This window comes from Berghia stephanieae, chromosome 3 (assembly GCF_034508935.2).
Source record: "Berghia stephanieae isolate SIO BIC M18660-M18661 chromosome 3, UCSD_Bste_1.3, whole genome shotgun sequence".
NCBI classification, from domain to species: Eukaryota; Metazoa; Mollusca; class Gastropoda; order Nudibranchia; family Aeolidiidae; genus Berghia; species Berghia stephanieae.
Window position 1 is genome coordinate 14,766,524 of NC_088362.1, and position 25,335 is coordinate 14,791,858.

General features: G+C 35.6%; 1 protein-coding gene, 5 non-coding genes and 1 pseudogene across 6 annotated transcripts; all 7 read left to right on the forward strand.

Moving 5' to 3' along the window:
• The first annotated feature begins 4 nt into the window (after window positions 1-4).
• On the forward strand, window positions 5-20,101 carry LOC144967192 (T-complex protein 1 subunit zeta-like). Its single transcript, XM_078904123.1, has 14 exons — window positions 5-223; window positions 4,759-4,822; window positions 6,569-6,703; window positions 7,176-7,349; window positions 8,186-8,289; window positions 11,558-11,668; window positions 12,219-12,378; window positions 13,817-13,899; window positions 16,684-16,780; window positions 17,121-17,268; window positions 17,508-17,600; window positions 17,923-18,066; window positions 19,148-19,220; window positions 19,461-20,101. Exons 1-14 carry the CDS (start codon window positions 87-89, stop codon window positions 19,534-19,536), a joined length of 1,599 nt encoding a protein of 532 aa, XP_078760249.1. The 5' UTR covers window positions 5-86; the 3' UTR covers window positions 19,537-20,101.
• Window positions 14,728-14,798, forward strand: LOC144969754 (small nucleolar RNA SNORD31). Its single transcript, XR_013644832.1, has one exon. It is a non-coding gene; the product is annotated as a small nucleolar RNA SNORD31 (small nucleolar RNA).
• Window positions 14,856-14,926, forward strand: LOC144969759 (small nucleolar RNA SNORD31). The gene has a single exon (XR_013644837.1). It is a non-coding gene; the product is annotated as a small nucleolar RNA SNORD31 (small nucleolar RNA).
• On the forward strand, window positions 15,850-15,920 carry LOC144969762 (small nucleolar RNA SNORD31). The gene has a single exon (XR_013644840.1). It is a non-coding gene; the product is annotated as a small nucleolar RNA SNORD31 (small nucleolar RNA).
• On the forward strand, window positions 16,000-16,070 carry LOC144969756 (small nucleolar RNA SNORD31). The gene has a single exon (XR_013644834.1). It is a non-coding gene; the product is annotated as a small nucleolar RNA SNORD31 (small nucleolar RNA).
• Window positions 16,156-16,226, forward strand: LOC144969755 (small nucleolar RNA SNORD31). The gene has a single exon (XR_013644833.1). It is a non-coding gene; the product is annotated as a small nucleolar RNA SNORD31 (small nucleolar RNA).
• LOC144969765 (small nucleolar RNA SNORD31) lies at window positions 16,405-16,479 on the forward strand (annotated as a pseudogene).
• Window positions 20,102-25,335: the final 5,234 nt, after the last annotated feature.

A 25,335-nucleotide genomic window follows, 5' to 3' on the forward strand; every position in this document is an offset into this window, starting at 1 on the left:
ACGGAAAGTACGAGAACCATCGTCATTTGGCATTCCGTTCCATGTGTTGTAGGTAGGAGTAGTAGGCATTTCTTACCTTCAGAAAAATGTCTGCTGTGAAGGCTCTCAATCCTAAAGCTGAAGTCGCTCGGGCTTCTCAAGCCCTTGCTGTAAATATCACTGCGGCTAAGGGGCTACAAGATGTTTTAAGAACAAATCTTGGCCCTAAAGGAACCATGAAAATGTGAGTATCGTGACAGGTCTGCTGTCTTTTTTAGGTACTCCGGCTCGACTCTCGGTCGCCGGTGGCCGGCTCTATTTCTCCGAACGTTCAGGAAAATAAACTCCTCTGGTCCGAACACTGTGGAAATAAACTTGAACTCTATTTCTCGTAACGCTCGATGAGAAATACACCTGAACTTAATTCATACTCTCGAATGTTCGGCAAAGGGATAAATTTCACTGGTAGTGCCTAATCACATAATTGTTGTGAAATTTATCTGATGATAATGAATAATGCTGAACTCTATTATCTCGATTACTCTGTAAAATAAAGTTATGATTAGACAGACTCCAACCCGAATGCCGAATAGCCTTTAACTTTAAGTTGTTGAGACGTGTTTTTTCTTCTTTATTTATTCGCAGTGGCTATTTTTACAGTCCCGTAAAGATGGTTCTCGGGGCTATTTTTACAGTCTCGTAAAGATGGTTCTCGGGGCTATTTTTACAGTCCCGTAAAGATGGTTCTCGGGGCTATTTTTACAGTCCCGTAAAGATGGTTCTCGGGCTATTTTTACAGTCCCGTAAAGACGGTTCTCATGGCTATTTTTATGGCGTTGATGCGATTCTGTTCAATTATCCGCATAGTTATAGATTATCATCTTTTTGCAGTATTCACAAAACTTCACATATCATTTCTCCCGATGTTTAGATGTACAGATCTAGAGGCGGTGAATGAAAGCAAAATTAATTTCATTTAACATATTTAGATCTAAAGCTAAAACTAAAATTAACAAATAATTAATGTAAAGTCAATTCTCTTAGCGATTTTTACGGTACTGTCATTTTTATTACATATAATTGTTTTTTTTTTTTTGTGCATAATTTATGTTTGCAGTACAGAACAGCCCGTTTTCTATCATCAGTGGGCAGGTTAGGTTGTATGTCTTGATTTTTTTTTCTTCTGTCAAACATACATAATATAGATCTATTATCAAACACTGAAAGTATATTTAGTTCCTGCTTGAGTCGACACCCCTCAAGATATAATACTTTACAGGTTGGCTTTTGTTTATACTTTACCAGTATAACCAGTCAGGAAGGACTAACGGTTTTATACAATTTTAAAAGACGTAGACGTCTAACATTCAGGGTGCAGTCTTCTCACGTGAGAGGGGGTTTGAATCCAATTTCAGAAAAAAGCCCTTTCACAACCCAATTGGCCACATTTTGACCATAATTTTAGAACCCCCCCCCCCCCCCCCAACCTCCCAACCGTATTGTGGACAAATAACTACCCCCCTCCCCCCCTCAATGTGGATGTCCATGGTAAAGATGCACATTGCGAAACACCTCATGCTTAAATATTGTTCTTTTGAATAATATTTTTTTAAAAAAGAAAGTAAATAATGATGATGGTTCTCTACCATGGTCGGTCATGATCCAAAAGAATAGAGGTGCCCAAGACTGATCCTCATTGGGGCGCCGAGGTGGAGAGGGCATTTTGCTTTGGTCCCACCATCGCGTTGCTCCTACTCCTTTACCGATTGACCCAGTGTTTGTTCCGACCAGACAAGAGTGGTCGCTGTATTGCTCCTCCCTTCCCAGTTAGGAGGTTGTTTTATTGTTCTCCGCCAAAGCGGTGTTCACCTTGTGGTCAGACCCCTCTGCCTAGGCTTTGAGGTACCACTAGGGAAAGAGATAGAGAAAAAGAGAAAGGAAAAAAAAGAGAGAGAGAGAGAGAGAGATTGGGAAAGAATGAAAGAAAGAGAGAGGGAGAGAGAGAGAGAGAGAAAATGAGAGATAGGGAAAGAAAGAAAGAAAGGGATAGAGAAAGAATTAAAGAAAGAGTGTGAGAGAGAGAAACAAAGAAAGACCGGGAGAGAGAGAGAGAGAGAGAGAAAGAAAGAGATTGGGAAAGAATGAAAGAAAGAGAGAGGGAGAGAGAGAGAGAAAATGAGAGATAGGGAAAGAAAGAAAGAAAGGGATAGAGAAAGAATGAACGAAAGAGTGAGATAGAGAGAAACAAAGAAAGACCGGGAGAGAGAGAGAGAGAGAGGGGGGGGGGGGAGAAATAGAGAAAGAAAGAGATTGGGAAAGAATGAAAGAAAGAGGGAGAGAGATAGAAAAAAAGAGAAAGTAAAAAGAAAGAGAGAAAGAGAAAGAAAGAAAGACATAGAGAAAGAATGAAAGAAAGAATGAGATAGAGAGAAACAAAGAAAGACCGGGAGAGAGAGAGAGAGGGGGGGGGGGAGAAATAGAGAAAGAAAGAGATTGGGAAAGAATGAAAGAAAGAAAGAGATTGGGAAAGAATGAAAGAAAGAAAGAGGGAGAGAGATAGAAAAAAAGAGAAAGTAAAAAGAAAGAGAGAAGAGAGAGAAAGAGAAAGAAAGAAAGACATAGAGAAAGAATGAAAGAAAGAGGGAGAGAGAGAGGGGATGCTAACTTGCCGCACCTGAACGAAGGGAGTGAGAGTTTTAGAGTCAATGGCGTCTACTCAGCCAATCTGTTACTATTTATAAATCTATTACCGCAACGCCGTAAAAATAGCCACCAGAACCGTCTTTACGGGACTGTAAAAATAGCCCCGAGAACCATCTTTACGGGACTGTAAAAATAGCCCCGAGAACCATCTTTACGGGACTGTAAAAATAGCCACTGCGTTATTTATTATTTGTTTTTGTGATTGTTGTTAAGATAAGACAAGAGATATCTGGGTGGGGCTCCTACTCCTGGCCTCCCATAGTGGGCAGGATACTGTGTCTTCTATCCCCTTATATATCTGTTTTCCACCATGCTTTCTGTCTTTGTCTTGGAATGAGATTTCTTGGTTTTGTCCAGGCCCTGGCCGGAGTCCTGGCTGGGAGGGAAACAGTCAAATGCAAAGTTATTGTTTTGAGAGATGATATTTTTTTTTCCTTGTAAATCATCTCTTATCAATTATTATAATATTTGTTATTTTGAATTTATAATGTAAGCATTTGAGTGTATTCCTCGTTGTTGGACTACTCATAAAAAATGTCTGGCTAAAAACGATCTCTATTTATCCAAATGCTTGGGGAAAAATATACTACAACATCACAACTCTAACGAATTGACGATTCGGACTCGAGTCTGAATAGTCTCCCATGTTTATTCGGACTCAAAGTCCAATATATGCATGTGCAGACACCGGGTTGGGGGGGGGGGGGGGTTAGTGGGCGGAGGGTGGATATAGAAGAGCTTGTTTTGTCCATATATCACACTGTCACAGCTCATACCAGTACTTCAGCATGTTGAAGGATTGGTGCCTGTCTAACACGATCACCGTGTGTTGTTTTCGTCCTGATTTTATGTGCACATCAATTATGTTGTTAGAAAAGCTTTTCCTTTAGATCAGTCACTTTGACTTTTGCTCTTTTTAGTTTCTATCTGGACTTCCACTTGATCTATGATTTTGTCTTTCTCGTCAAATAAAGGAGGTCAAGACTTCTTACATTACTAGACCATTACTGTTATTTTCAGTTGCATCAATTTGGTGTAATTATCAATAATTAAAATAATAATAAAATTTCAAAAAAAAACACAAAAGCTTTATTGCCATGGAAGACTTCTCTTCTGACCAAGTCTGAATAATATGATGATTGCACATGCGCATTGGAATTTGAGTTTGAATATCCGCAGGAGAATCGAGTCTGAATAGCCACAGCCCTAATCTAATTCAAATTCTCTTTTTTACTATTCCATTTTCTTCTTTTTTTACTGGCGCCAATATGACCGATATGAACTTAATAAGTTGCAGGCATCGTAAAACCCTAAGAGAAACTTTAAAAAAAAATAAAAACATGGGTAAATAGAACTGTGACACACATTCAGCCAAACATTTTAGTGTTTAGAGTATAGCATTAGCATGCAGCATGATTGTGAGTATGAGTGTATGAGGCTGTGATTTTGATGAAATGACTATGTTGTTCTCATAGTATAGTTTATGCATTGTAAGCAAAATACATGAATCATCTAAAATTAAATTGGAAGGTAAAAAAACTTTAATGAGATATTCCACATTGTATCTGCTACTTACATTACAAGTGCAGACACTAAATAATTGCTTGCCATGAATTATTAATTGTATTTATCTAGATGAAACATTTGACATCTATTTTCATCTATCAAGTTACTAATATTAAAACTATGAGCTTTTAATTGTACTCTATTTCCAGTCAAATGAAAGTTGTGTTGTCATCTTGTCTTGGTTAGAGTTACCAGTTGTGCCTAATCACCTAATTGTAGATGTGAAATTTATCTGATAAATATTAATCCTATTAGTTTACTTTTCTTTGGATAAATAGAACTTAAATTCAATTGAGGTTCAATGTATATTTACTGGTTGTAACATAAATTGCAAAGATTAGTAAACACCAAAGTGGAGATAGTAGTCTTGCTGCAGTTTATATCGACTTTTAAGGAAATATGTAAAAGTGAGGTAGAATCTGGACTGTCTATATATATATATATATATATGAGTTGTATGAGTTATGCTGGTGGCTGTAGCTTACATTTAGAATGTATTTTATATTTCAGGTTAGTGTCTGGAGCTGGTGACATCAAGTTAACAAAGGATGGAAATGTTCTTCTGCATGAGATGGTTTGTATAGCTTATCTTATTTAGCAATGACTATGAAAATTTTTGTTTTCTATTTTTGTAGGAAATACTCCTCTTAAATCAAAGCCCTGTCTCCACTGAGTAAAAATATTTTTGAATTTTGGAAATCCATTCATAAATAACAAAAGTTATGCAGTTTCAAATGTGTCATTTATTTGGATGACTCACAAAGAGAAAAAAATACGGAAAATATGGGACGCTTTTTCTGCGTTTTATTCTGGTTTGTGGCTGTATCTCGCTTAATACGTGGAATAAGATATTGAAACTTGGCAATTTTATGGCAAAATTATCAGAAAATATGATGTATACATCAGAAAAGTTCTAACTTGTATAGTTTTAGGGCTGTATGGCTAGGGTCAACTATAATTTTGTTTTAAAATATACATAATATTGATCATTTGGAACTTTTCCGAAGTGTAATTTTGTGTCTACAACACATACAAATCAAACGAAAAATGCCTGCTAAATTATTATCAATCAGTCCCGTGAGACCATGGCTTATGTTATTTCTAGTATTTATTTGAGAGAGAGAGAGAGTTAATCTACTATCCCTATGACATAACAATGAAACAATGCCTTAATTTTAAAAAAGCGCGCGAGGATTTGTGTCATCAGTCACTGCGAACAAGTTGCCAGATGGCCACATGTGTGGCCAAATATGTAATTTTGCTTCTTTTATTAAATTTTATTCATCTATTTTTGTCTCATTGACATTTATCCTAGTCTATTCAATTTTTTATTTGTTAAAATTTAGTTAATTTTAAGTGGGTCAGTCTTAATAGTGAAAGCCATATGATTTTCTATTTAGCCACTTTTGAAGTCGAATTTGGTCAGGTTAAAGTCTGGCCACCTGGCAGCCTTGCCTCGCTCACGTCATTTTCGTGTCGTGCGATGAGGGAAGCAAAATGGCCGACTCCATATTTTCACTCATTGAAATACAAATTGGGTTGATGTTTTGTGAGAATACGGGAAAAGTACTTATCATAATCCAATGAAATTTGAAATATAAATAGAAGAAATGTGCATATATAACCTTATGAGCGACAAAATCTCTCCTCTTTGTAGTTTTAGAAATATTGTACTCCAAATAGTAAAAATCTATTTTTAACGGTCTTCTGGTAATCGTACGAGTTTTGTCGCTTGACATAATCTAAAATGACCTCTTTTCTAACTGTGTGCCAACTTTCAGTCATATTCATCGATAAACAGCTTCGTAATTAATTTTTTAAAATAGCATGTGCAGAACGGCTTCGTCCCATATTTTGTCGCGAATTTGGGCACTTCGTGAGCGAAAAAGAGGTCCAAAGATTTGTGCGGGATAGTCATTGCTATCTTATTGACAGAATAACTGGGTTTCTTTCAATTTATAATTTGTCCCGTTGTTTATTTGAATTTTGCACCAACTGCAGAAGTAATCAAAAGCAATGACTTCATTTCTTTGTTTCGCTCCTGCCTTGATAAAATGACAATCAGTTTATTATAAAACTGGAACCACTATGCCTCCTATGTAAAGGTTAAAAATTTAAGTTCATGCCTAGAATTCACATCTCAATTTTGATCAATGCCCTCAAAAATTTAATTTTGTTGATTATTGTATGAGTCAAGTTCTTAGAATATGCTCAAAACGAGCTCATTTGATCATGAACAGGGATTTGCTCTCACTCTATTGAGAACTAATAATCTATAATAGGCCATGAACCTTCACCAAGATTTTCTTCTTCTTTTTAGCAAATTCAAAACCCAACAGCCTCTCTTATTGCACGTGTAGCAACTGCTCAAGATGATGTTACTGGTGATGGTACGACATCAAATGTTCTCATCATTGGAGAATTGCTGAAGCAAGCTGATTTATACATTGCTGAGGTAAAATTTGATATATTATTGTAGTTGTAGAGAAGCTTTAGATTTATTGGTTATGGTCAGAACACAGATTAAATCATAGTTGGTATTTGCCTAGTTTTCCCATTCAATTAAAAAAAAAGAAATTATAAGGAATTAAAATCTGCTGCGAATGTTGACATGTGGATCAAATTATGTTCATTACAATAACAGCTTTATTTAATCATAGTGCATTTTTCATCAGTATATTAATTTGATTTTTTCTTTATCGTCCTTGTTTTCTGTGTGTTCAAAATTGACAAACCTAAAGAGCATATATTCTTTCAATATGGGGGGCATTTTACTGGCTGTAGTTAGTTATATTTCATATAAATTATAAATATAAGGGTCAACAAATTGATCTCATATAGAAAAGTTTAGATAAAAAATGATGGTAATAAAATATTCCTATTTTTATTATTCATTTGTTTTTGTTTTTTTTTGTGTGTGTTGACAGGGCCTACACCCTCGTCTCATTACGGAAGGATTTGAGCTTGCAAGAAACAAAGCTCTGGAGGTTTTGAATGATGTGAAAATCAAACGGGAAATTGACAGGGATGCCTTGATCCAGGTATCGAGGACATCTTTGAGAACTAAAGTATACCAAGAATTGGCTGATCTTCTGACAGAGGTATGTGATTTAAAGCAAAATAATCTGGAACTTTCGTGTCCCCCCCCCCCCCCCCCCCCCCCCCCCCCTCTTTTTTTTTTTTTCTTTTTTTTTTTTTTTTTTTAAGTGGATTTAAATAATTTTATCTTAGAGGAATGTACTGTAGAACCCTGTTATATTTCCAATTTAATGGTGAGTGCAGATTGTATCATTATACCACCAAGTTCGCTAACAGCCAATGCAATATGAGGTTTTAGTGTGGGTAACTGAGTATATATGTATAGGGGGTTTCTGTGTGAGGGCCTGGTATCAGAAAGCATAAAATGCAAGAATGTGCACATAGGTGAAATGCTTGAAGTGTCAAATGAAGTGTCGCACAAGTTCAATAACCAAGTTCAGTTGGACTTTCGTTTTATTTGTTATAGATTTGATCATTTTTATTTTCAAGTAAGAGTGTGGTGCCACATATTTGTTCGTTTACCCCCTTCACCCATATCTTTATAGCTTGCAAAATGGACCATTATTATGTTTGACCAAACTGCTCAATCTTTAAAACTTGTAGAATGGACCGTTATTACATTGACAAAATTGTTTTCCGATGAAAAAAGAATGATAAAGTGTCCAGTGGTATGAAACCAGTTCCCAAGGAAGCTTAGGAATATACATAAATGGTATCAAGATCAGGTTTATAGATTTTTGTTTATTTTGTTTTTATTTTGTATGTCTTGTTGGTTTTTTTTTTTTTTAGTTTAATAGATTTTTATCTATATGTATTTATGGTTTTGAGGCTGTATACATTTTTAATGATATGTATTACAGATGGTGCTCTCATTTGGCGTTTTTTTCTTCTATATTAGCATGTTGTGGACGCTGTCTTGTCTATCAAGAAGCCAAGTGGTCCTATTGATCTTCACATGGTGGAAATTATTGAGATGAGACATAAGACTGACATGGACAGCGTGTATGTGTGAAATTTGATTTGGTTTTTTTTTGTTTTTTTTCTTGGAAGTGATATCCTTACTATATATTATGAGTAACATAAACGTTACCATGCATGTGCAAGTTTACTTGTCTTGGGTTTAACTACCACAATATTACATATCAGCAATACAGGGCTGAGAATCTTCCGCCTGAAGGCGGATTTCCGCCTAAATGGTAGTTTATCTCCGCCCATCCCCATCACAATTCCTCCTTTTTCAATTTTTTTTTTTTTGATAAACAAACACTGATTTTGAGAATTTCTCATATTTTCCATTGAATTTGCCATGTCAAGCATTTTCCTCAAAACCACAAAATCACCATTATGTCTTATGTCATATTTTGACACCTGTGCTCAGTCTGGTGAACTTTGGTGACGGTCCCGTTTTTATGACGTCGGGCCAGACAGAATGGCACCAGATGTCACAGTTGATATAGAAGAACGGTGGTGTTGTTTGATTAGCTAGTTGATGGTTGAAGGGGAAGGGGAGAGACAAGTGGGTCTCTCTCTCTCTCTCACTGTCTCTCTCTCTCACTCTCTCTCTCTCTCTCTCTCTCTCTCTCTCTCTCTCTCTCTCTCTCTCTCTCTCTCTCTCTCTCTCTCTCTCTCTCTCTCTCTCTCTCTCTCTCACAACCATCCATTACATCATCTGGTTATACAGAGATAATATATGTATTAGAATAAAGTAATGGTGATTGGCTTAGTTTACTCTTCTTTCTTTTTACCTTTGGACTTTAAATTTGAAAGATTCCTGGGTTGTTTATAAGCTGATTAACCACTCGGTTTCGGTAAAAAAGATTTTGTAGCCTGCTTTATAAAGTAAAAATCAAAACAAAACAACACTTTCTGGCCTTTTATTTGAATAACATTGTAGGCCTTTAACATGTGGAAAGGACAATTCATTAAATATTTACAAAAAGGCAATTTATGTCTAAGGATAAGAATGGATTTATACTAGTAATAGTAATATATTACATAATACAAATTACAAAACAATGTTCCTGTTATTTTTATACTTTGCTTGCGTTTGACCGATAGACGGAGACATTTTCCTCCTTTTTGACAAATTGCTATTATCATCACTGAATAAAAAACACTCACCAAAACCACTACACATCAACATCTCTACCACCACTGCTATTACAACAACCACCACATCATCATCCCTACCACCACTACTACTACAAATAACACCACATCATCCCTACCACCACTACAACTACAACTTCCACCACATCATATCACAATTACTACAACCACCACCACACAATCATCTCTTAAGACTACTACTACTACAACCACATCATATTCCCTACAACCACCATCACATCATCAACTCTAATACCATTACTACTACAATCACCACCACACCATCATCCCTAGCACCACTACTACAACAAATAATACCACATAGTCCCTACCACCACTACTACTACAACTATCACCACATCATCATTCCTACTACAACCACCAACACATCATAAACCCTACTACCACTACTACAACCACCACCACATCATCATCCCTACCACCACTACTACTACTACTACAACCACCACAACATCATCCCTACCACCACTACTACTACAACTACCACCACATCATCATTCCTACCACAGCTACTACAACCACCACCACACAATCATCCATACGACCATTACTACTATAATCACTACCTCATCATCCCTACCACCGCTACTACTACAACCACCACTGCAGAATCATCCATACGACCACTACTACTACAATCATTACCACATCATCCCTACCACCACTACTACTACAACCACCACCACATCATCGTCCCTACTACAACCACCAAATGTAATTACACTTTCAACTTTTGAAATTCCACCGAGTCGTGTCAGAAATTGCTGCGAGACAAATTTTGGATTGTATCTCAGCAAATTTTAATGAAATTCAAATTTATAGGTTATGGTCGCATGGATGGGTCATGATCTTCACGAAGAAAAATTTCCTCCTTTTTTGTGACCAGTCATTCTCACCCCTGCAATATCACATTATTTGTTCTTTTATTCAGTTAGAGAGGATTAGTGTCTCTTTATTGACTGTCAGAGGTGAATTACATTGTCCTTAGCTTTGAGTCTAACTTCTCCTTCTTAAGTATTAATATAGTTGTTGTTGTTATTATTATTACATATTACATGTCCGTCTTTTTCTCAAATTTTTAGAAGATAGTGTGTGTTGTGTAACAAAATTTGCTATTTTCAACTTGACAAGCACAACAAGGCTGATCTCTTAACATCATGTAAAACCTGCAAGTAGTTGCAGTACTACTTCATACTGATTGTGTGGGGAGATCTGTTTGTCTGTCTTTTTTTTTCCTTGTGTGATGTGCAAATTTTCTCCACAGTTAGTTAACTGACTGTATATACAAAACCACGCTAGGGCTATTAGATATAGGGGAAAAGTACTTTGCGATAAACTAGTGTCCTATCCATAGGGTAGCAAGCAATTACTCCTGCCTATTTCATGCTATTGAAACCGGGATATACTCCGGCGCCATGGGCATAATGGCTCTGAATGAGTACTTTTTTTATTTGTGTAAGCCCATACATAAAATGATACAGCGATTATCATTGTGCACTAACATGAAAGGTGATTTAGGTAATGGTAAGAATAAAACATTTGGAGGAATACTTTTTTGAAAATGCTGAAAAGAGTGCAAGTCCAATTTAAAAAAAAAAAGTTTTCTGGGATTTGTATTTCAAATTGTGTGTATTGCACCATAGAGATAAATTCCAAAGAATAAAGTGTAAGCTTTGACCACCTTAAGACTGCAAATTGTTTTTAGGTTTGGTGACAAATGGTAATTTATATATTGAGTTCAAAGTTGATCAGTTTATATAGGACATACTAAGTACTTTTATCAACTTCAAAGTACCATGTCATGATCAATATTAGCAGCAATAACAAATATTCGATTATTTTTTTTAGATTACAAATCTTTTCTTGCTGGCAAAAGTAATCCTTAAAATTTCGAATTTTGCTCCAATCTAATCTTAAGATTTCTCCTGTTGTCATTTTATGATAGTATTTCGTTTTTTTTTTCAGAGCTAATTGGAAACAATTTTTGCCAACCCATTCTCAGGCTGAGCATGGCATATTTATAATCATTAATAAAAATGCTATGTTTCCCCTTATTTTATTTTTATCTACATAAAACATTTTCTCACACACATCCCCATTTCCAATTATGATCTCATTTTTATGAACTTATTTGTTTCAGACTCGTGAAGGGCATGGTGCTTGACCATGGTGCTCGTCACCCAGACATGAAAAAGAATATTGAAAATGTCCATATTCTTACTTGTAATGTGTCCCTAGAGTATGAGAAAACGTAAGTTTCATGAATAAGAGGTCTCAACTTGTTTTTCTATTAGTTAATATTTTCAGTCAATGTAGTAGATATATTTTTTCAGTCAATGTAGTAGATATATTTTTGGTATTGAAAGATCTCGGTTTGTTTTTCTATATTTTAGTTGATATATTTTCAGTCTAATGTAGTATATTTTGGTAGTGAATGATGTGTGGCTATGTTGTATTGTGATATGACACTTGCTTTCAGATCAGAAAGTCTTTTGATATGACACTCACTCGGGGCATTGTTGAGTCTTTGGAAAAGGCTCTTCACTCACATTTTCTCACCATACTGAGGTGTAAAATGAGTACCTGGCTGTAAATTGTGTCATGCCCTGTCCTACATGTTGAGAGTTAATGTTGGCCAGGGACCCCTCTTAAAGCTCTTTGAGCATGTTTAGTGGATATTGCACATTATGAAAGCTCAGTTATTTTTCTTTAGTTTTTTTTTTTTTTTTTTAATGATTCTGAATTCTTTTGATTTATCAGGTGTGTAGTTTTGTTATAGAATATATTATTCTCTTCTTTAGGGAGGTAAACTCTGGCTTTTTCTACAAGAGCGCAGCAGAGAGAGAGAAGCTGGTGACTGCAGAGCGGGAGTTTATTAATGAAAGAGTGAAGAAGATAATTGAATTGAAGAAGAAAGTGTGCGATGGAACAGATAAAAATTTCCTTGTCATCAACCAAAAGGTATGTCTATGTGATGAATTGTCTTCCAGACATTTGTTTATACGGGCAATATCAAACTTTTATAGTCAGTCACCCACGTGTCACAACAGAAATTGCTGTTTTAGCCTAAGGCCGTTGGTGGCCATTGCAAAAGTCATATCATTTCATGTAAATTATCCTCATAGGTAACAAAATTACCTATGTATGTTTTGCTCTCTCTCACTCTCTCCCTTCCCCCCCACCTCCTCCTTCTCCTCCCTATAGTTATCAATTGTTTGCTTCATCAACAACAGCTTTGACTTTGGTCAATATTTCAAGGACTCGTCTCTTCACGGTGACCATCTTTTAATGGGAGCAAATGATTCTTGCCCTGTACTCTAACTTTAAATTTTAAAAAGTCAGCTGTCAACTTTGCCTTGAGTCACCGTTGAAATTTTTGACAATGGTCGTCTCGTGGTGGCATCACAGTCACCACCTTGATGAGTTCATTTGCCAACCATCAGCTGATAGGTTAAAGGTCCAATTTATGTTCCAGTTACATTTGAAACAAACAATTCATATCACCGATCTTGTCTCATTGATTGAGTTATAAACAATGATATTGATATCAAGAAATTTGGGCCAATAAATAAAAAAAGTTGATTAAAAAATAGCTAAAGTAAACAAAAGCAACTTTTAAAATCAAATTTACCCGTAAAACAGCTGGTTTTCAACGGATTTTTCTGAAATAAAGACCAATGTTCTTTATTTTTTCAAGCTGATCTCAAAAAGGTGACTTCAAATTCCTCACATTATATATATTTTTTAATGTTTACAAAAGCTGTCTTCAAATCCACCAAATTCGTAATTTTTGTCTGATTTTTATCGAAGTGCAATGCCAATGATTTCCACTTGCAAGTTAAATATGATCCAAATCACAATTTCTACAACCCTTTTTAAAAAAATTTTTGTCGGCAAATTGATAAAAATAAAAGCTGAAAACAACCAGTGAGGCTGACAAGCCTGTCATTTCCTTCACTGCGATTGAATTTTACTTACTGAGTCCAGTCTTGCCTACTTCACCCATGAATATTTGGCCATTGTCGGTTTGAATCATAATTCAGTCTTTTAAGATGACAGTGACCGGTGACAGCGAAGTTGAAATAAGTGGTCTTCAGTTCAAGTGGTCGCTATAGTGAAGTATTCTTGCCCTTTCAGATCACGCCTTTAGATGGTCTTGGTCGCATCAGGGAGGTTTCCGTTATATATAGAAAAAACTCAAGGGTGTCAGCAGAGCTGGTCGTTATGTAGAGGTGGTCACTAAGGCAGGTTAGGCTGTGTATTCATTCCCATCGTTAGATGTTGGTCTTGTGATAAGCTGTTTTTTGGGGGGGGTTTTTAAAGAAAGATTTGACTTTTGTATTGCCATTGGACTAATATACTTTCATTTTACTGATCTTCATGTTTAATTTTGTTTCAGGGTATTGATCCTATGTCTCTGGACATGCTTGCTAAAGAGGGAATTGTTGCTTTAAGGAGAGCCAAACGTAGAAATATGGAAAGGTGGGTTGGGATTTTATTTTTGGAATTATCCTACGTCTTAGCTTTCTTTATTTCCTTCTCTCTCTCTCTCTCTGCAGGTGGTTGGATGGGAGCATCACCCTTGAATCATATACCTATGATGTTCGCATGGTTGTACGATCCGATAGTGATGTCGTTTCTTCTTCTCTTTACTAGCCTATCCTGCTTCTTTGGTTTGTGATTGTATTTTTGACAGGGGATATTTTTTTTTCTGTAAATCTTCTGCCTGTTTGTTCTTGGTTATTTATAATTTAGCTTATGATATCTTTAGGTCATGATTTTGATTTACATTTGTACTATTTTTGTTAGATTGCTTGTTTTTTTGTTTCAGCGGTCTCTCATATAACCTCAATTGTGTTGGAAGAGACCTAAAGCAACAAACAAACAAAAAAAAATCTCTCTCTCTCTCTCTCTCTCTCTCTCTCTCTCTCTCTCTTTCTCTCTCTCTCTCTCTCTGTCTGTCCATCTCCCACTCTCTTTTTTTTTTTTTTTTTATTCAAAGAATGATAATGTAATTTATTTATATAGCGCCCACCCCATGCAATATAGTTCTAGGCGCACAATATACATAGCATACAATATATATCATTTTTAAAAAATTTCCTTTTATTTTTTTAATGACTCTCATATTATCAACACACATTTAAAAGATGAGAATATGGATTTATTTTCAAAAATGTATATTTGGGTAAGTATGTTCTTTGCGGTGACACTGCAAAAATAATGTAATTAAACCTGTGGAATATTATGAAGATTGCTTATCCATTTTATTTTCAATTTAAATTTTTTTTTTTTTTAAAGATATATTTACCTGTCAATGATGAATGTCTTACCGCCCCAGTCTGAAATAAAAATGACTGAATGGTGTCCTCTGAGACAGTTTGTAGATTATTATTTTACTTTAAAAAAAACAAAACAATTTAATTATGATATAATTACCTGTCAATGATGAATGTCTTACCGCCCCAGTCTGAAATTAAAATGACTGAATGGTGTTGACTGAGTCAGTTTATGGATTGATATTTTATATTTTCTTTTTTCTTTGTCTTTTCCCAAGTTTAACATATTTACCTGTCCAAAGTATGAACTGAATGTTGTTCTCTGAGATTCAGTTTATTTTTTTTTCTTTCGTTTTCTAATGATAATAATAATACATGTCATTTATATCACACATTTTCATCATTGTGTGATGCTCAATGCATGTTACAAAAAAGTCTATAGAAGTTACATATATATAAAGCGTATACCACAATGATATCAAGAGCAGCAGTGTATTTAATATCTTATCAACATCATGAAAATGTAACAGTAAAAAGCTAGTGCTTTTAACAATGATTTAAAACTATCAATAGGTTTCACTTTTCTTACCCATGTGGGCAGATCATTCCACACAAGGGGCCAAGTGTTGGTAAAGGAAAGGCCGCCATAATATTTATAATTATAATTATTTCTAAGAGTCATTTTGCCAGCCGAGGATCTTAAATTCCTATTTGGTGCATATGTTTCTTACATGCTTTTAATGTAGTTAGATGCTTCTTCGTTTAGTCTTTTAAAACAAAACAGAGCAATCTTAAAATGATTCTTTCTTTGACAGGCAACCAGTGCAGCTCATACATAGTGTGCCATTCTCTTTTGTCTTGTCACTAATTTAGCTGCATTATTCTGTAAGACCTGCAGGCACAAGATTTTATCATGGCTTATTTGAGATAAAAGACCATTGCATTAGTCTAGACGTGATAAAACAAAGAGTTATGACGAGTTTCAATGTTACATCTTTAGTAAGGAAATTTCTAATGGTGGATGTTTTCTTAAGATTATTTGTAAGAGTTTTACAGAGGCTCTCTGCTTGCATTTTCATAGAAAAATCATGTTCCAGGATTTCCCCAAGACTTCAAACGCCTATTTTTCAATAAACCCATATATACCATTTACCTGTCCATGATGATTATCTTTACCGCCCCAGTCTGAATTGAAAATGACTGAATGGTGTTCTCTGAGAGTCAGGTTATAACTTATTAATTTGATTTACTTGTTTTCGTTTTTCTGTCTTTATTATTTTTTTTTTAATTATGATATATTTACCTGCCCAATGATGAATATCTTACCGCCCCAGTCTGAAATTAAATTGACTGAATGGTGTCCTCTGAGAGTCAGTATTAATTTGATTTGTTTTCTTTCTTTCTTTCTTTTTTTTTTTTTTTTTTTTTGGTCTTTTTTTTTTAATTATGATGCATTTACCTGTCCAATGATGATTATCTTACCGCCCCAGTCTGAAATTATAATGACTGAATGGTGTCCTCTGAGAGTTAGTTTATACATTTTTTTGGGTTTTTTTTTGTTTTAAATGTTTTCTTTCTTTTTCTTTTCTTTTCCAAGTATGACACATTTACTTGTCCAATGATAAATGGCTGAATGGTGTTCTCTGAGCCAGTAATAGGAAAATTATTATTTTTCTTTATTCTATCTATTTTACTTAGATGTGATTCGTATGTAGACGATGATTATACAGATTACCGCCCCAGTCTGATAGAAAAGTGACTGAATGGTGTGATCTGAGTCACTGCCATATATTAGTTTCCATATTTAGAATGACATATTCTAAGACAGCATTAACATTTTCTCTCTTCCTTTCTTTCTATTTTTTTTTCTTGCTCGTTCTTGTCTTCAGTTTTTTTTTTTGTTTTTTAGAAATATCACATTCTTTCTTTGACTAACTGAACTGACGATCTCTTATTTTCCATATATTGCTTTCTTGTCCTCTCATAGAATTGTACTGGCTTGTGGTGGAATGGCTGTAAATTCTGTGGATGACTTGGTACCAGAGTACCTTGGATATGCTGGCCATGCCTATGAACAAGTTCTTGTAAGTTTGGTTTTCGTCACTTTAATTTAAGTTGTTATTTACATTTGTACCTTGAATGGCCAAGTTACGTTTGATTTTTAAAATGTTCAAAATAAGAAACATAATTTCATTAAACTTTCCATTTATCATTACTGCCATACATGCCATTTGTCTTTCTCAGACTTTAATTTCATTGTCATCGTTTACTTCGATCACTCCAGTTTAAGATCATTTTAATGGCCGTTTTACATATATATCAATATCTTTACTTGCGCTAAGAATCATAATGTGCAGCAGACTATGAACAGTAAATCGAAAGTGTGTGATGTTGTATTGTCTAAATGATTTTCTAATCCTCTAGGGCGAGGACAAGTTTACTTTCATCGAGGATTGTAAGGAGCCCCATTCTGTGACACTTGTCATTAAAGGACCAAACAGCCACACAATCACTCAGATCAAGGATGCTGTAAGGGATGGTCTAAGAGCAGTCAAGAATGCTATTGATGACAGTAAGTTTACATTCAAATCACAAAAAAAAAATTATTTTAAAAGAATATTCAGTGTTATTTAAATTGATTGATTCCTTAATTGTTAAATCAGGCCTTGTAATTTTACTATGGATTACAATTGAATTGCATATTTTTTCAAGATTAAAATTATTCTTGCAGTCGTGTCTTTAATTTTGATTAAGTGGGCAACATTGTTTATCTTATTGGGTGGCTCCTAATTGTTTTTCTGTAATTTACAGACTGTGTCTTGCCAGGAGCTGGTGCTTTTGAAATAGCTGCATACCAGGAACTTATGAAGTATAAGGACTCTGTTAAAGGAAGGGCAAGGCTTGGTAGGTTGATTTTTAGTATAAGTTGTGTACCTTTTTTATTTATTGTACCTTTACATCTGGTATTGCGTTATGTAAGTAGGACTTAAGTTCCCACCTATCCTTTCCTCAGCAGGCTGTCTCAAAAAACTTTCTGCCTCCCAGATTACCATCTTGACTGTATCCACCAGTAAACCTGGAGTTACTATATAGTCCAAGGTTGTTTATTGGGACGCTTCGGTGGAAATTTTTGTCTGTAACATGTATAGATAAAAAAAATCGTTAGCTTAGGAGTAAAATGGTGTACTGTTTATCAGTCAACAGTTGAGTTATGCACTCATTGCAGGTGTCCAGGCCTTTGCTGAAGCCCTTTTGATCATTGTGAAGGTGTTGGCTCAAAATTCAGGTTTGGACCCACAAGAAGCTATTGTCAAACTACAGCAAGAATATATGGGACCAGACAATGCAGTTGGTTTAGACATCAAGACAGGTGGGTACTTCATGGTTTGTTTTTTTTATTTCTGTCTCATTCGATTTCAGTGTCTTAAACGGCCTTTTGAAGGCTTAAGAGGTTTTGTGTGAGCAACATATTGAGTAAATGTGACATCTCCCTGAAGCAGTATTAAGTTGGAAGAGAATGTCAACTGCCTGGGCCAGGCCAGTGGGGTTTGCATCACATCCATCCTAGTATCTTTTTTATCACCCTATATTATTTGTCCCTTCCATGTAACATTATGTCCTTGCTCTAGAAAAAAGACCATTTTTATTTGACCTGGGTTTTGCCTGAAATCTTGATGAGGATGGAACAGGTTGATGCATTTATGCCTTTTTTGTTTTTTTGGAGAGATTAATTTTTTGATATAAATAATTACCGTATCTTCCCTATTAATTATTGCACCCTAAGAATTTGTTTAATTCCTCCTGTATTTAATTATATTCCATGGAGGGAGTAAGCAATTACCATGACAGAGATGAGAATGGAAAATCTGGTAGGAATACACTTACAAGTGTGGTGCAGGACTGGGAAGTGTTGGTTTACAGTTACAAATGACATGCAAGGGAAGGTGCACTAGGAGTAAATTGCTAGCGAGGACCATTGAACCAAACATAATGATGTATGTTAGCAAAAAAATATAAACACAAATGTGCACTGTTTGGCGGCATTTTTCTACATGTCCCTTTTGGTGGGAGTCTGGTGTTTGTAAATGGAACTTTTATTTAGTTCCAGACTAAAGATGATTGATAGTTGGCTTCCCGATCAACTTTGATCTCTATCACATTGTTTGGTTTTTTTTTTTTTCATTACCCTTTGACTCTTAGTGTCTGAGGCCAAGTAAAAACTTAAGAAATCAACAGAAAATTCTACTTATATGGCTTTGAAATAAAGATTTTCTATTTTCATATCTTTATCAATTTATTTATACCTTTTTATTAATCAATCTTAAGAATGGCAAGCTAAAGTATGGTGATATCGAATTAATTTTGACTGTTTTTGATGTTAAGACTCAGAAATAGTTTTACGATCAACGAATTAGGTCACATTTCTCAATGTCATCGTCTTTCCATTTCAGGTGAAGCTCTTGTTCCAATGAATGAAGGTATTTTTGACAATTTCAATGTCAAACGCCAACTCTTACACTCCTGGTGAGTTTAGGAATTAATAATTTATTTAGTTAGTATCTAAGGACTTCTTTATGGATTTAGCCTACCAGGTCAGCTTTGCTAATTTATTTTATTGGTGTTATTATAACTATTAATGTGTAACTTAAATTTGACAATATTTTTGTTTGTTTCATGTGTTTCATGTTTGAATTATAGTTCAAAGATTAGTTTGCATTTAATTTGTTTTCTTATTTTAACTTCCCACTTTCCTCTATTTTTCAGCACTGTGATTGCCACCAACCTATTACTGGTCGATGAGATTATGAGGGCTGGAATGTCTTCACTTAAGGGAGACTAATACGCTACATCATTAGTGTCAACATATTTCATTGTGTGTTATGCATGAGCTCTTTTAGTGTGTCAGTGTTTTGTAACAAATTTTTCCTTTGTGATGTTCAAAACTTTTTCTCTAAATTTTGTGATATTTTATAGTGTCAGAAAGAAAATAGGCAAATTAATTCCATTACATTTGAATTTACTAGTTTTCTGAAAAATAAATGTTGCTAGTATTCAGTCTCATACCTGGAGAACAGTTATACTTCTTTTTATCAAAGAAAAGGTGGTAGTATCTATGGCTAGTCTATTACCAAGAATTTTTTCTCCCGAACAAAAATTATCTTACAAGGTCATATTACCGATTGATTTCCTTGCAACACAAATTTTTAGTGATGTCTGTCTTTCAAGAGAGGTTGAAAATTATCTTTGCTGTTCGAAAGTCAATGATAGGTTCGAATCTCTGTTTAGTGTATTGTTAACTTGGATGAGAGTTGGAAGTTGAGCTTTATATTAGTTTCATAGCAATTATCCATTTTGGTTATATTTATCATTTTTACATTTCTATTAAAACATGTTTTGTTACTGAAGCTTGGAAGTCTTGTTTCCTTTTCCTAGTAATTTTTTTTCTTATTTTTCACCCATCGTTCGGGTATCATGTTCCAGTGATGTAAATGCTGGATATTGAATTTAAAGCCAAAAATATAAGATTTGGGTTCAGTTTGTACATCATATGGGGAAAGAAAACAATTAAATTTCTTAATTTGCTAGAATTTCAAATTTCTGATTATTTAAAATTTAAACTCAGCATCTGTTTCATCTGATACAAGGCCAGTTTGAGATCTTGGAGGGTTTCTTTTTTACTTCCCATGGTGGGTAGGAGGTCTGCGGAGCAATGTGGCTCAGCAGCATGGTCTTTGCTTCGTACCCAAAAGGTACCGAGTTCGACTACCCACCTAGCTCACTTTGCAGCACTGCACTGCGGCTGACTCCAGTGTTATTCCAGTCTTCCCTTGGAATAGACCCTAAAGACAAATTTACCTCTGGGTGGGGTACCTGACCTCCCATAGTGGGCAGGGGGGTACATACTGTGTCTTCTATCCCCTTATATCTGTTTTCCAACATGCTTTCTGTCTTTGTCTTGAAATGAGATTACTTGGTTTTGTCCTGGCCCTGCCGGAGTCCTAGCTGAGAGGGAAACAGTCAAAGGCATAGTTATTGTTTTGGGAGATGATATTTTTTTCCTTGTAAATCATCTCTCTGTTATGTATTATTATATTTGTTGTTTTGAATGTATAGTGGAAGCATGTGAGTGTATTCCTCTTTGTTGGATTTTGTGCTTGTGTCCGGATGAGACTGTAGGTGATCTCAAACTAAGTGCATTGGTACCATTAGCTCTTGGAATCTACATCTGATCCCTATTTGTTCCCAGTTCCCCTTTGTCTTACTTTCTCTTGGGTGCTTTAATTGTAATTCTATAACTTTTTACTATCCAATTTTCTTCCTTTTTACTGGCGATGATATGACCTAAATGTGTTGCAAGCGCCGTAAAACCCTTAAAAACGAAAAAGCAAAAACAAATTTCCCTTTGGGGATGAATAAAGGGAATTTATTATATGTCTTCTATCCCCCGATATCTGTTTTCTGAGTTGCTTTCTGTCTTTGTCTTGTAATGGGATTACTTGGATTTTGTCCTTGGAGCCCTTGAGAGAGAACCAGTCAAATGCATGGCGGTAGTTTGTGGGGATGATTTATTTCCTTGTAAATCATATCTCTGTTATGTACTGATAGTTATATTGATTGTTTTGAACATATCTTGTAAACATGATGAGTGTCTTCCACTAAGAGGCATCCCGTGTCGGTGTTTAGGTGAGTGATACTATCTCAAAGTGATAGTGTGCTCTTGGAATATATTTCTGTTCTCTATTTGAACAATTCCTCTTTGTCTTGATTTTTACTTGTAATTCTTTTTTTTTTTTTCTTTCTTTTTACTTGCACTGATATGACCTAGATATGAAGCAAGCGCCGGAAAACATTTACAAAGCAGTTTGAGGTTAGGCATTACATTTGGTTGAGCCCTTCTGTTATCTATGAAATTTAGACTTCAGACTGGATGGGGTCTTCTGACCTCCCATGGTGAGCATAGAAGTCAACGGCTTTGTTTTTTATCGAGTCTTTTATCCCCTATATCTGTTTACCCTTTCCATGTTGCCTTCTGTCTTTGTTCTGAATTTAGATCACTGTTTCTTTGCTGATCCGTAACTAGGAGATGTATAGTGCCTTTTTGGTGCTTTTAACTTCAGATCTACAACTCTTCCTTCATTATCTAGTGTCGCAAACACTGTAAAACCTCCAAAAAAGAAAATCAAAACATGTTGCTCTCTGTCTTTATTCTTGATTGAGATTGCTCAGCGTTTTTCATGGTTATCCTTACGAGTTGTGTTTCATAATTAAGTTTTCCTCTTCTAACTTCACTAATGAGCAACATAGGACTGCGATAATTTGAGACAATTCAATATGACGATATAATGTAAGAAATATCTGTGCCAAATTTCGAGTATAATGGTTGTGTCATAGAGCTGTGACGTGGCAAGTTAAATTTTGTTCCTTGTCTGAGCATAATCAAAAGGAAAATTGCAGAGCAAAACATTGAGGCAACCTCACTCGACGATGTTCGGGTACGGATGATCAATTTTCAACTCTTCTCGTCAAGTCTGCTGTCAAAATGTACGGAGACCATTGTAAAGTTTTGGAGCACAAGGCTTTTTTCAATTCAAACTGTTAGTGTTAGAAACTGGGTCAGGGAAGTTGAGTGCATTGGTGGTGTGCTCTTGGAATCTACATCTGTTCCCAGTTCGCCCCTGTGTCTTACTTTATCATGGATGCTTTAATTGTAATTCTAGAACTTTTTACTATCCCATTTTCTTCCTTTTTACTGGCGCTGATATAACCGTAAAACCCTTAATAAAACAATAACTAACAGGGAAGTTGAAGATGGGAGATCTGACATGCAGAAGGCTCGCAGAAAACAGAAGAAAGTGATGTACATCGGGTTTTTTCGACACACCTGGCATTATACAGGGCTAAGAATGTTTCGCCTAAATGGTGGTTTATCTCCGCCCATCACCATCACAATTCCGCCTTTTTCAATTTTATTTTTCGGATTGCATCTCAGTAAATTTTAATGAAATTCAAATTTATAGGTTACGGTCGCATGGATGGTTCTCGTTCTATGCGCTGAAAAATGTCCTCCTTTTTTGTGACCAGTCATTCTCACCCCTGATTATACTAAACTTCCTGTTCCACCTGGTCAAACAACGGAAATTATTACATATTCGTTCTTAAAGACAGATCTGCGATACAAAAAAAAAAATAATAATAATGACCGGCTTTGATTTAACGGGGCGTGTTTCTTCATCATGTCAATGCAGCTGTTCACAAGTCAAGAGTCGTGCTGACATCGCAGTTTTTTGAGAAGAAAAAATCCCAAATTTTGCAAGGTAAAAACAGCAAAATTTGCCATTAATTTTCCTAAAAACCAATGATTAGTTCATGAGAGAGAAAGTGTATTTGTTTTTAAGGGTTTCATGGCGCTTGCAACAAATGTACGGTCATCATATCAGCGCCAGTGGGAAGGAAAAATATGGGATGGTAAAAATGAAACTACTCTTGATTAATTATCTTTCACGTTCTACAGAAGCTATCAAATTAAAAGAGAGACAAACAATTAGTCTTTATTTAACCTTTAATTTTTTTTTTTTAATTTTTAAATCATTGCAAAATCTCGAAATTTTGCACACAAAAAACAACAAAATAACATCGACATTGGCATGAGGAGCGGGAACCTTAAAAATGCATACACTACCCTTAAGATGCACAGGACTAATAAAAATATTTTAGAAGAGGTAGAGGGATCAAGCTGGAGGACAGGAACCACTGTTGTTAAAAGAAGGAAATTGTCCATTGTCACGGTTCGGACAAACTGTCCACTGTCAGAATAAAAAAAAAACTATGGCAAGACGATTCGATGAGTGAGCCCTGAATCTCAATAGCCTACTGGAAAAGGCCAGAGACCATGAAGAATGGAGTAAAGTTGTCAAGTCTTCATCCGGCATGTCACCCCGACGATCAACTGGTTATGGGATTGAGTGAGTGAATTGGATTCAATAGTCTGATGTCACGTCCGCCCAGCAACGAGCAGCTTGGTTCTAAACAAAGAAAATCGGTACTTTTTATTCTTCATGCTGGCTAGAACTTTTCATGTCATGTGATCAGAATGTATAAAAGTCAAAACATAATCATATTTATAATGTTTTTCTCTCGATACACTTACATGCTCGTCAGAGAAATATTTCATAAGGGCGTCCGCCATTGTTTCGATAGTTTAGAGCCAGTTACTATGCGTCATTACGGGGGAAGTGACGTCATGACTGTTGAAGCGTATTCTCCCACTACCACCCATAGATTCAAATGATTGGGAATCGCCATCTGGCCACCATTTTTGTTTTGTTTTGCGCGCACCTACAAACTTTGTTACGGGGAATATTTTATCGGTTCAATGGATTCGTTTCGATCCATGTTAATAAATTTACACTGCAGTAGTATATAATAAAATAGATAAGTGCCTGTTATTAATAGCACTTATTTCTCCGCAAACAATGCGGACTCTCCACTGGTACGGTAATAATGATATAAATGTATGTAGGTATGTGTTAAGAAATATGCACATCTTTCTAATGTCGCTGTCACCTTTTTGTACCTGCATTGGTGTTTCAGATTTCACGGTAGCATTTTACATTTGATGTGCCTTACCGTGGATTTTAAGTTTTAACTACTACACGTGTGCGTTCACTGATCTCATATATCGATTCAACTTCAACAACAATGGAATTGATTTGAGTGGAGACCATTATGTGTGTCTTTTAGGTTGTAATTAAGGGTCTCCTTTTAATTTAGAATTTCAACGATTATTGATCTATAATTATAACATAGGTCAGCTAGTTACAATGCCATGGGCTGTGTTTCAAAAGGAAGTCGAACAGCAGCAGTTTCCGACGAACGTTGGTTCAAAAAGAATGAAAAGCAATCGTGGCCAATTTTATAATGCTCATATTATTTTTATCATTATTATCATCATCATCATCATCATCATTATTACCATGAGTATGTTGTCCCACACAAATAATAAAAATTCCAAAATAGCATATATGCATTTTAGTAAAACCCGTCTTTAGCGACACCGATATAGCAATAATTATAATCGGCAGTTGACACCGACGCTTGTTACAAAAAAGACCAAAACAAAAAAAAAAACTAGCCTATCAGGCAAACTCGTTCCCTACCAACGCATTCTCGTCCTCTTAGCCAATAAACTCTTCCTTTCCGTCCAATGAGATGTAAAAAAAAAAAAATTAATGAGCCTTTTTATTAGCGCAAAATCCACTAACGTGCTCAAAGCGACCCAGACACTTGTGAGGGATTAAACCAGCTTATCATGGTGGAACAGCTGAGAGAAGCAATGCCCCTGAATGTCCGTCGTTTTGTCGATGAGCAAGGCGCTCATAAACTGGACGATATTGTAAAATGTGCTGACCGTTATGCAACCGCTCAAGAAAATCACCTCACAGAAAGGAGACAAGACCGGATTCAAAACCCGTCCACCTCACATGAAGAAATTACGAATTATGATACACACGTACTTTCATATGGAATATCCAAGTAATGCTACAGTTTCATAACGCCACGTAATGGTTCACCAGAAAGACACGCAAGACCTATTTCATACAAAACAAGCCATCATTGCCGTATAATTTTTAGACAACAG

Excerpts from the sequence above, each read along its gene's own strand:
- LOC144967192 (XM_078904123.1), top strand. The coding sequence starts at position 87 with ATGTCTGCTGTGAAGGCTCTCAATCCTAAAGCTGAAGTCGCTCGGGCT. Across the intron at positions 6,704-7,175 it reads CTGATTTATACATTGCTGAG|GGCCTACACCCTCGTCTCAT; the intron begins GTAAAATTTGAT and ends GTGTGTTGACAG. Across the intron at positions 18,067-19,147 it reads TGGTTTAGACATCAAGACAG|GTGAAGCTCTTGTTCCAATG; the intron begins GTGGGTACTTCA and ends TTTCCATTTCAG.